This window comes from Hordeum vulgare, chromosome 2H (genome assembly GCF_904849725.1).
Source record: "Hordeum vulgare subsp. vulgare chromosome 2H, MorexV3_pseudomolecules_assembly, whole genome shotgun sequence".
Taxonomy (NCBI): Eukaryota; Viridiplantae; Streptophyta; class Magnoliopsida; order Poales; family Poaceae; genus Hordeum; species Hordeum vulgare.
The window spans coordinates 516,652,073-516,663,954 of NC_058519.1; the positions used below are offsets into that span (position 1 = coordinate 516,652,073).

The 11,882-nt window shown below is 56.2% G+C and overlaps 1 protein-coding gene across 1 annotated transcript; it reads right to left on the reverse strand.

Annotated features, from left to right (window-relative positions):
* Positions 1-701: 701 nt before the first annotated feature.
* Positions 702-2,065, reverse strand: LOC123426945 (peroxidase 31-like). Its single transcript, XM_045110867.1, has one exon. It carries the CDS (start codon positions 1,815-1,817, stop codon positions 810-812), a length of 1,008 nt encoding a protein of 335 aa, XP_044966802.1. The 5' UTR covers positions 1,818-2,065; the 3' UTR covers positions 702-809.
* Between the last annotated feature and the right edge of the window lie 9,817 nt (positions 2,066-11,882).

Here is an 11,882-nt window from a genome sequence, read left to right on the forward strand (position 1 = left end):
TCAACAATGTTTAGGACGTTGAGCATGATTAGTTACTAGCAAGGACTGGTTGATTATGCACTGCAGCTGAGTAGCGACGGCTCAGCAGGACCCGTGGAAGCTGTGCTGCGCCAGTACTTTTTTTTTGTTATCATTATGCAACGACCCAAACTATTGGCCCTGGAAATGGACGTGAGTGTTTGGCCTAATCATTGTTGTATCCAAACTGTCACAACAAGGGCACCGAGTCGGAAAAATCAGACCGTCCATGCACCCCCAGATGCCTCCCCGTACCGGCATCCCCTGTCCAGGGTCCACCATTAAAACGCAACCGAAAAAAGCTTCACCCAACATGAACCGGCCCGGCGCTGTACGAGAAAAAGGCAGCAGCCAATGCTGCCTTGCCCTCCCATGTGCCAACGGCCGGCAATCCGCTCGTGTCACCTTTGTCGCCGTTGGTCGCGTGATTATGCTCCGTTAGCTGCGTAATAACCACAAGGAGCTTCGGCGGCGGCACTTGAGCCTGTGATGACTACGCGGAGTGTATGACTGGAAGTGACAATGCATGCACAAGATGAGTCCAGGCGACGATAATGACTCGCAACAGAAAGGGAGATGCCAACGGCCCAGCGCCACTCGCTGAATTGGACGGCCTTGGTTTGGTCGCTCGCTTTTCAATTCACAAGGCCGAAAAAAGCATCACACAATTCACAAGACCGAAAAGCATCGCAATTCACAACTTCATTCAGAAAATCAGAGCGGACGCACACCAAAATCCAATCCTAATAATACCGTCCAGTTCTCATCACCGGACATAAGCCACGCGCCGGTCAGTCGAGGATGTCGCACTGCCGCCTGACGACGCCCTGCCGCCCCGTCTTGACGCCGACGGTGCCGAGCTTCTGCATGGCCTTGGCGAAGTCCTGGAAGAACGCGGTCCGGTTGTCGGCGTACTGCTGGACGAACACCTTGGTGGGCGGGTACTCCCACAGCGCGGCGTCGGAGGCGAGCAGCCCGAGGCCCCGGGGCAGGTTCTTGAAGTAGAGCTCGTCGAAGTCCCGCGGCGTCACGATGTCGTTGAAGATGGAGATGTCCGGGTTGCTCTCGTAGCCGGCGCAGGAGCTCTGCAGCGCCCGCGCGAACTCCGGGTTCAGCGAGGGGTCGTGCCCGCCGGCGGCGCCGCCTGCGCCCTTGTAGTTGTACACCCGGTGCGCGAACTCGGAGCAGTGGGAGAAGCCCACGGTGTGGGCGCCCGCCAGCGCCACCATCTCCTGCGGCGTGATGCCCTTGCGCGCGAACAGGACCGTCATGGCCCGCGCCGACATGTTGGTGCGCGGGAGGTTGCCCTCCACGTCGCGCGCGTCGGAGCGGCGCGCGTCGCGGCGGCCGAGGAAGACGGGGAACCGCGGCCCGCCGAGGATCCCCACCAGGTCGCGCGCCGCCAGCGCGAGGATGTCGGCGCAGGAGACGGTGCCCGGGCAGGCGGCCTCGAGCGCGGCCTTGGCGCGGGCCACGGCGTCGAAGGCGTCCCCCGGGAGGGAGAGGTTGATCTCCGCGGCGCGCTCCGGGGTCCGGTCGGAGGAGAGCGGGGAGACGAGGACGGAGGCGTCGCAGCCGGAGACGAAGCAGTCGTGGAAGAAGAGCCGCAGAGTGCCCGCCGCCGTGGACGGGTTGGCCTGCTGTTTGGCGGCGACCACGTCCGAGACGATCTGCTCCACGCGGGGGCAGCTGCGGCTGTAGTACGACGTCGACAGCCTGGCCGCCGCCGCCGCGCCGGGGGCTGCGGCGGCGGCGAGGAGCGCGAGGGAGAGGAGCAAGCGTCGGAGAAGCGTGCCCATGGAGAGATAGAGAGAGAGAGAGGGAGGGGTGGAGGTGGCTGGATTTGGAAATGAGAGAGACGGGGATTGGGGTGAGGGGAAAAGGCGGTGGACTGGAGAAGAAGGGTGAAGTGGGAGGATTAGTGGGGTGTGGTGATGACTGATGAGTGAAGTAATTGTGGGGTTTAAGGTTAAGGGGGAAGGGAGGTCAGAGGTGCGGTGGCCTGGTAAAGACGGGGGGTGGAGCTCGAGGACGGATGGACGGATGTTCCTGCCGCAACCGCGATGACTTCTTTATATGCGGTGGTGGTCCGCGGTCCAGACTCTGCAGTGAATTTTATTTTTTCTGAATATATATATTATAAACATGTTTTCTTACTAAAAGGGCACGCATTCGTTAAAAAAATCGTTAAAATACAAAAAACAAACATAAACATAATGCTTCCTCGGTCTGAAACCGCGAATGTATCTAGGCACATTTTAATTCTAAATATATATTTTATCTATTTTTATGACAAGCATCACGACGGGAGAGTAAAACTATCCATGAACCATAAACACGATTATCATTGTGAGAACGAACTACTAACGGGTTGATGTTGTTGCTCCTCAATCAGAGTCGGTCCGACCTTATGAGTAACACCCAAAAAAAATTGTGCATGTGCTTCTAAGGATCAGGGTCCTAGAGCCACACTCGTCGTTGTTGAATCTTTCAATCGATCTAAAGCATGTGGCACCAAATCTTAGCTGTTGCGCACGCATGACAAGAAATCCTAACTTCATTGCTCCAAGAGATGGCAAGAATCTACTTCAGAGCTTCGCCGACTTCCATCTGTTGCCATCCTGGGGATTGATGCGACAAGCCCTTGTCATTGTACCTTCACCTTTAATCGAAGGCCCCCGCCACATCGTGGGGAATGATGCGATAGGCGCCCTTCAGCCGCTGGCAGCTTGGCCAGCCGGCCAGAGAGTAGACGGCTACTCCCCTAGCCGGCAAGTATTTCGTAGTCGGCCAAGGCGAGCTGACAGTTGAGGATGCTATTGCTTCTTTCTATACCCAAGTACATAGGAGTAGGCTTGATGAGCCTACCCCGGGGTTATCCCCCCGTCAGTAGTCCCTGAAGCAGGGGTGGTCCGCAGTCTCGAGGCGGAGTGCCTTGCCGGCTTGAGTATCCGGCTTGCGGGCTTTCGGAGCCGTTGTATGGGAGGCGATCAAGCCGGGAGCCGGCTGGCTTCCGGCACACGCCTCGGCTTCTTCGCACGCAGCGTGGATGCGCCACGTGTCATGCTTTGGGCACCGTGCCCTGAAAAGCCACACGCATGATGGGACGGGGCATGCGTCATGGGGCCTGCCACGCCGCGCCCTTGGCCCGTGTGCGCGGATCCTCTATGGATTTGCGATGACGGTTGGTATTTTTGGAACACATTAAAGCTTCCGCACGATCCGGAGGGGGTGGGGATCATGCACACCAGGTCCCCTCCCCACGATCTCTTCGATGGTTTAAATGGAGGTGCGGGGCGCCGAAGAGATCATTTGCCCCCGTCCCGCTCTGTTCCAGCGCTCCCTCCCTCCCAGAGCAAGAGAGAGAGAGAGAGACCGCTTGCGCCTTCGCCGCCGGAGCTTCGCGCATTCTGTTCGAGCTTCTCATCGCCGCCTCGCCATGTCTCAATCTATCGCCAAGAAGGCGAAGTCCCGAGGCGCCTGGGAAGGCAGAGAGGTCACCGCGGGGCACATTTAGGTGCTCCGCCACCGCCGCATGCTGCCCTCGGAGGAGCTCATCGCGGTGTGCCTCCCTGATCCCGAAGCATCACCGACCCCTCGCGAAGGTGAGGTGGTGGGAACATTTCTTCCACGGGTTCGGGCTCCCCGCTAGCGATTTCTTCTCGCGCTTCTTGGTGCATTTCGGCCTGCAGCCGCACCACCTTGCGCCGAACGCCGTCCTCTAGCTAGCAGCCTTTGTCACCCCTGTGCGAGGGATTTGTGGGGATTGAACCCCGATTGGATCTGTGGCGGCAGTTGTTCTTCTTCAAGCAGCAGCCGGCGCCAACTGATGTTCCCTGCGTCATGAAGATGACTCCTTGCGGCGCTGCCCTAGTTCATCATCGAACCGCCTCCGGCTTCCCGAAGCCCCCCCTCCAGGACTGGGTGAAGAAGTGGCAGAGGGGATTCTTCTACGTGAAGAATGTGGACCCCCTCCTCGACTACATCAACCTACCCCTTTCGCCATTGCTTCGTCGACCGCAAAGCAAAACTGGAAGAGCTCTCTTCCAAAGCCGATCCTAGAGGTGAAGCAGATTTGCGCCCACCTCGAGCTTTTGAAGACTCGAGGCCTCCTAGTAGAAGATTTTCTTGCCACCATGGTGGCATGCCGGATCCTGCCCCTTCAGCGCCGGCCGCACTTGATCTGTCAGATGGGTGACCGACATGATCCATGCCGACTCACAACGAAGAACCTGTGAGCCGGTAGGGTGGCTTATCAGGTGAACCTAATCTCCTTCGCCTCCATGGATGAAGGTGGCGAATGGGAGTGGGGCATAACCCCTTACGGGCGAAGCCATCCGGCTCCGATGGTATGTTTCTTTATTGATTGCGTTTCTTGTCTTTCTTTGGATACCATCCGACATGTGATGCCGGACGCCGGCTACTCCCTCAGCTATTCAAGCGTCTGCAAGTCTACCAGCCGCCGACTGCCGACGTCGAAATCGAGGATGAGGACTAGGTGGAGCTTCAGCCGTCCGCCTCCGAAGATGTGGAGGGGGCGGCGGAGTCGGAAGGAACCGAGTCGGTCGGTGAGTTTGTTGCGTCTGGGTTGCTTGACTAGACATATGATGACGAGGTGTCGCCTCCCTTGCGCGGTGCAGCCAACGTGGAAGACCTGGAAGAGATAGAGGAGGTCTCCATCCCTGCCTTGACGCGGCAACATCGAGCCGCCCGTGAGCCGGCAAATGATGGCGAAGGAGCGCGACGAAAAGGCAAGCAGGCCGCCATCGCCGAGCCGGCTCCCAAACGAACCGCAGGAGGGCCTCCAGCTGGAGGTCGTGGGGGCAGCTCGAAGAAGTGGCGAGTCATCCCGGCCGTCGTCGGGAGACGGCCGGTTCCCGTCATTGTCGGGTAAGTAGTCACGTTTATCTTCTTTCCCCATGTTTGATTCTTCTGAAGAAAATCCCTCCTTACCGATTTATGGTAAGCAGGGAGATCGAGGCAGTGGAGGAGGATGACGCCACCGCCATAGAGCAGGCCGCCTGGGCCGAGATGGATGCTGCCCAGAGGGTGCTGATTGAGCAGGAACGCCGTCCCTGGGAGGAGGCGCCCCGAAAGGCGGCTGTAGGCCGGGATCAGCCCGGCAAGCGCGCATCCGGCCCTGCTCCGAAGCCCGCCCCCAAGGAGAGGCGCTCCAAGACGAGGCACGATCCCGCCTCACGGGTGAGTGTGGAGGCCCAGACCAGCGAGCCGGCTCGTTCCGGAGCAAGCGCAGCCGAGACCGCCAAGACCACCGGGCCAGAGCCTGCCTCCGCGCAGGTGGATCTTGATGCAGCACCCGACGCGCCTGACGCTGGAGAGGACACCGCACCGGAGGTGCAAATGGATGCGCCGGAAGCGGAGATTCCGCCCCAACACGGAGACGACCCTGGTGGTGAAGGACAAGACTGTGCGGACCGAGGATCCGCAGGCGCCTCGTCGGGCCGATGCGTCGAAGGAGCCGACACAAAGCGTGTCCCCAGGATACGACACAATGGTCGTTTCTCGCCGTGGCCCGTCCGCCTCCGGAGCCGGCCCCTTCTCTAGGAGCCGGCCCATAGAGTCCTGGAAAGCGGCCAAAGCAAGCCGCGCGACCTTGCCTCCTGGCGCAACGCTGAGTGGGGTCCCAGCGCTGGTGGTGGCATATTCCCGCAGCCGTGACAAGGTGGCGGAGGCGGTCTTGGTGGCCCAGGAGGACCTGAACCGCCTCGAGGAGTGGACTCGGTAAGTTTTCGATTCCCGCACCTTTCGGTCGAGCTTTTTCTTCTTCTTTCTTCGCTTCAATGGGGGCGTGCCAGCGCACCCACTGGGTGTAGCCCCCGAGAGTCGGGTCGGCTGAGAGTTAGCCGGGCCGAGTCTTACTCGCGGCGGCTTGGTTTCTTCTTTCTCTTACAGTGGGGGCGCGCCAGCGCACCCACTGGGTGTAGCCCCCGAGAGTCGGGCCGGCTGAGAGTTAGCCGGGCCGAGTCTTACTCTTGATTTGCTTTGATTCTTTTCGTCGTATGACCTTCACAACAACCAAGCACATGCTCACAACGCGCTGCTGGCCCGAATCCAAGAGGCCAAGAGTTGTTCCAGCGACCTTCAAGGCCGGTTGGACCAAGCCGTCACGGAGCGCGATGCCTTGCATGGCGAAGACGACCGGCTACGTCAGGAGGTGGAGCTTCTCCAGATGGAGAAGAAGGACCACGAGGCAGCCCACCAGACGGAGCTGGAGTAGCAGTGTGCCGCTCGTGACGCCGCCTTGGCGTAGAAGGATGCCACCCACGTCGCCGACCTGGAGAGCCTAGAGAAGCTGCGCCTTGACGAGAAGGCGCAGCAGGACGCCGTCAGCAAGGATCTGAAGGCCCAGCTGGTGAAGGAGACCGAGGCGGCCCAAGCCCTTCGGAGCGAAATCACGTGCCTGACTCAAGAGCGTGTGGCTCGGGACCGCGAGGCTCTAGAGAAGGCGGGCGAGGTCGAGATTCACCTCAACCGTAAGCCATCCTTGCCTTGTGTTCTTTTCTATGCTTCTCTTTTCTCTTTTTCTCACGTCATGCTCCTATTCCTGCTCCCCAGAACTCTTCCCAGGGACACGGAATGCGGCGGAAGTAGCCGTAGAGGCCAGCTGCGACGAGCGACGTCCTGCCAGCATTGAGGTGGATGCCACCGCCGGCTGGACCATGGAGGAGATAGCCATTGGCGCCAGGGCCCGTAAGAGGGAGCTGACGCATTCTTTGGCCCGGCTCCAGGATGCCGGGCTGGCGATGGTGAAGGCCCTTTGGCCCGATGAGGTGGAGCCGACGTCAATGAGCCGGCTCTCCCGCTGGCTTGAAGCGAGAAGCTCCCGTCTGGACGCCTGGCGCGCGTCGGCTGCACGAGATGGAGCATAGATGGCGCTCCGCTTGGCTAATTCATGGTATAAAAATGTGAACTTGGGCCGGCTTGCAGCACAACGCGCCAGCGCGGAGGCGAAGCTAGCAGCCGTTGAGGATGAGCTGCAGGTGCGGGCCAGCGACATCGCATCCTTCGCTGCTTGGAACGAGTTCAGCTTGGAGCGTGAAGCTGACGGCAACGTGATCCTGGAGATCACTTCTAGCTGGCTCTCCATGATGCTGATGGTAGCTCTGACGAGACAACATTTGAGGACGCCGACTCCAGCGACGAGGCCTATGCCGACTCCGCCGCAAGGGGCGGTGCCGAGGGCGCTCGGGCGGATAACGACGCCTCTACCTGAGGCGGAGGCCTTGTCAGGGATAGAAGCGCATCTTGTCGTGTCGCAAGAATGGATATCGTTACAAGTACATGTACTGAAAAGAAGAGTTATATATATAGAATTGGCTTACACTCGCCACAAGCTACATCAGAGTCACATCAGTACATTACATAATCATCAAGAGTAAGAGCAGGGTCCGACTACGGACGAAAACAAACGACAAAAGAAGAACGACGTCCATCCTTGCTATCCCAGGCTGCCGGCCTGGAACCCATCCTAGATCGAAGAAGAAGAAGAAGAAGAAGAAGCAACTCCAAATGAACAATCAACGCGCTCGCGTCAAGTAACCTTTACCTGTACCTGCAACTGGTGTTGTAGTAATCTGTGAGCCACAGGGGACTCAACAATCTCATTTCCAAAGGTATCAAGACTAGCAAAGCTTAATGGGTGAGGCATGGTTAAGTGGTGAGGTTGCAGCAGCGGCAAAGCATATATTTGGTGGCTAAACTTACGAGTACAAGAATAAGAGGGGGAAGTTCTACGCATAACGGACGTGAACTACGGGTGATCAAATGAATGATCCTGAACACCTACCTACGTCAGACATAACCCCACCGTGTCCTCGATCGGCGAAGGAACTCACGAAAGATACAGTCACGGTTACGCACACAGTTGGCAAGTTTTAATTAAGTTAACTTCAAGTTATCTAGAACCAGTGTTAAACAAAGCTTCCACGTTGCCACATAACCACGGGCATGGCTTTCCGAAAAGATTTAACCCTGCAGGGGTGCTCCAACTAGTCCATCACAAATTACCACAAGCCGCATAGAAATCCTCAATCACGAAGCTCGCGATCTCGTCGGATTCCCTAGTGGAAAACCTCAACTCTGAGATTACCCAAAGCATCAACGGAATCCCAATGCACAAGATATCTCGTCAAAGGCAAAACTAATCCAGCAAGGCCGCCCGGCGTGTCGACGACCCCGAGAGGAGCCGCGTATCTCGTTCTCAGGACACGACGGATAAGCACAGCGTACGGTGGCCTGATAGAAATCTCCCGAGTTGCCCCGGGTTGGCCCCGCAAACGGCTCTAGTTTTGGACCACCACCAACAACACTGCCCCCCTGTATTATGTGAAATTACTCCTCGGGTTCATGACGCCCTATGCTTTCAGTATTAACAAGTTATTATGTTGGGCAAATGTAGTACCAATGTTGGGCCTTGCCGGACCAGCTTTAATCTAAAACGAATTATCAAGGGGGTCCCCATAACAACCCCAATCGTGTTAGGAGCGCTCGTTTATGGAACATAACACCGGTAGCCGAAACTAAGGGGGCAAAGGTAGAACAAAACACCCGGCTAGAAAGGCCGAGCCTTCCACCTTTTACCAAGTATATAGGTGCATTAAATTAAATAGCATTTAATATGGTGATATGACAAGGAACCCATGTTATCACATGGAAGCAACTACACCTGCAACTAGCAACGCTAACAACATGGTTAAGCAAGCGGTAACATAGCCAATCAGTGGTTTGCTAGGTCGAACGGGTTGAAGGTTATCATGGCATGATTGAGAGGCTGATATTTAACATGTGGTAGGCAACGAGACATAATCGATAGAGGCGTTAAAGCTAGCACGGCAATGATAGTAATGGTATCTGGGGAAATGGTCATCTTGCCTGAGACCCGCTTGGAAGAAGAACAACTCGGTGAAGCAGACAAACCGATGTAGTCGAACGGGTCCTCACAATCCGACACGCTTGCGGAACTCTATCGAGACGAAGGGAACCGAAAACAAGCATCAACAAACATATTCACCACACGACATGCACAACAGGATGCACTACCCAATATGATGCATGGATGCTCAACCCCTATTGATGCACTTAACCCATCCTGCATCGGTAAACAAGTGCCACCTCATCACAAAGTGACACTTCTGCAGAACTGCTCAGAACTGGAATCTAGTGTCTCCATTGGATTCCTTGGGTTCTCCTACCCCAAATCCATATATTACAGTGCTATATATGCATGAAGAAAAACACCACAAACAGCAAAGGGAAAACTACACATGATCAAACTCCGATATTAACAAGAACAGGGGGCTGTTCTTATATGCCAGATTTTGCATATTCCTCTTCTAGAATATTCCAGATTTGGAAATACCTCAAAAATACTACAGAAAACAATATACGTATCATCATCAGGGGGTCCCACTGGCCATGCACACCAGGGCCCCTAGTTGGTGTATGCAAGTGGGCCTAGAACGCACAACACACACACACAAAATAAAAGAAAAAAATGTGTAGGTGGGGGGATCAAACCTGCACCTCTCCTACAGACACACACACACAGCCACTGGGCTAGCCCATGCTAGTTGAACTAGTAGAGGCATCAGGCAAGGAAGCTATGACTCGAACCAAGTTAACACACCAGAAAAAACAAAAGGGCACACCGGGGACTCGAACCCAGGACCTCACGGTCGCAATACAACAGACTAACCAGTTGGCTACACAAGAATTATGCTAACAGAAGCTGTATTGCGCTAGGTGAAGCACCCTTACAGCAACTCTGATGAAAAAAGAATGAAAAAGCTGGCAAAATAAATATGGCGCTACTGGGATTCGAACCCCAGATCTCTGGGATGGAACCGGTTGTCACAAGCCAGTTGACCTATGCCTGTTCGAGGGATATATTGCAGGGTTTGTGCCAGATGAACCATACCGTGGGGCGAGTCTGACGAAACTCAATCACGAAACAGAGATATCTCTGTTGCCAGGACGGGATGCAGGCTGTGGCGGCTAGCTGGGCTGCGGTGATGCCGGCATGGGGTCCAGGCGAGGCGAGGGAGGCGGATCCGGGGCGTCTGCTCCATTCCCAAAGACGGGGATGGTCAAGGTCGATCACAGCAATGGCAGCATGAAGCTCCATCGGGCTGGCCTTGGCACAGAGCTGCAGCGTGCTTCTCTGCATCACGGAACAAGGAGAGGGAGAGGTCAAGGGGAGAGAGAGAGAGAGGAGGCAGGGAGGGAAGAGAAGGGTCGATGTCGCTCATCTGATGGGGCTGCTCGCGGGCAGAACAAGCTGGACCACGGCGCCATGGGTACTGCTGGAGGTTCGCTCCTGCCTGCTGCAGCTGCTTGATGCCACGAAGGAAGGCCAGCTGCAGCGCGCGTCTGGTCGAGGACGGCTTCGACGGTGATCACCGGCAGGGACGGCGACTTAGTTCCCTCGATCCAAATCGGGATCCGGGAGACTGCACGAGCACGGAAGCTGCGTTGGGTCGGGGCTACGGGCGACAGATGTGGTGCACCACGGTGCTCGGGCTGGGTAGGTTGCTGGCTCCAGGATCGATGGAAGACCCGGTGGCTGCGCGTTGGTTGGCTCGGGTTGGACCCCGAGGTGGGAGAAATAGATGGGTGGCGGCGGCCATGGGATTGGGTTAATGGATAGGACAGTGGTCCTAGGTTTTAGGGTTGGACGCTATATATAGGTAGGTTAGGGGTCATCTGGTCCTTCCGATCGTAATCGGACGGTCCAAAAAAAATTAGGCTAGGCAGATCCAATTGACAAACCGATGACAGTTTGCGGTAAAACGGGGTTGATCCGGACCCAACGGTTACGACTGTGTGTTTCGGGTACCGGGAGGTTTTCGGGCTAGGTTGCGGGCAGGTCGGTGCACTGTGTAGGGAGGCTAGGCGAAGATGAGAGGGAAAATGGGCAGCGCGGCAACGCGATTTGAAACACCGACAAACGTCCGACGGTAGACCGAATACGACGCCGCTACGGTCGACCGTTCGGGTACCAGACAGACTCCGATCGCGACGAAACTTGACAGGTGGCCTACCTATATTAAAATAACACCGCGCGACAAATTACAACCCAATCAGAGAAAGTTTTCAACACACTTTTAAAACAGGGTTTTGACAATGCCGCGGGCGCGTGCGTGTGCGGTCGGGCTCAGAACGGACAACGACGAGAACCGGCAACTACTAACGGATGCATGTTTTGAAAACTGGCGGCAATGGGATGCCGATGCAATGCTGATGATGTGCATGATGCAATGATGATGCGACAAAAGAAAATAGACACATGATTAAAACGGAATAGAAGGCGAATCTTCTGGATCGTCGGCACCGGGCTGTCACAGGCGGGGCTGGCGATGCGAGCGCCTCGTCCTTAGGAGCCGTTGGTGACGTCGGAGCCATGGGTGGAGCCGCCATCGAATGAAGCTTTTTTCGGGTTTTCTGCATTCCTTTTGTTAGTCCAGTAGTTCCACCCACTAGGGGTGTTATGTAATGAACTCCGGCCATGGGCCTTTTCACGCTTTTGAATGTCATATACGTTTGCTTATTTGCATTGTGCCTTAAAGGCTGGGCTTGCCGGCTCGTTCTTCCGTCTTTTGTTTCTCTTTGGCTTATGTCTGTCCAATAGCTTGCCTCCTCCAGCATCCACCCTGCCAGTCCGACAGCCAGGAGCTGGTCTGTAACTGGGACGAGGCTTCTGCCTTCGAAGGCGTCAACCTCGGATTTTTTGAAGGTGCTAAGATACTTAGACTTTGAGTGAGCCAGCATAGGCCGGCTAGAAAGGAAGACCGGATGCGATCGAACCAACCCGAGCCAGTGACCCCTTTCGTAGACGGATTTTTCGT

What these genes read in the sequence shown, in the direction of transcription:
- LOC123426945 (XM_045110867.1), bottom strand. Translation starts at nt 1,817, where the DNA reads ATGGGCACGCTTCTCCGACGCTTGCTCCTCTCCCTCGCGCTCCTCGCC.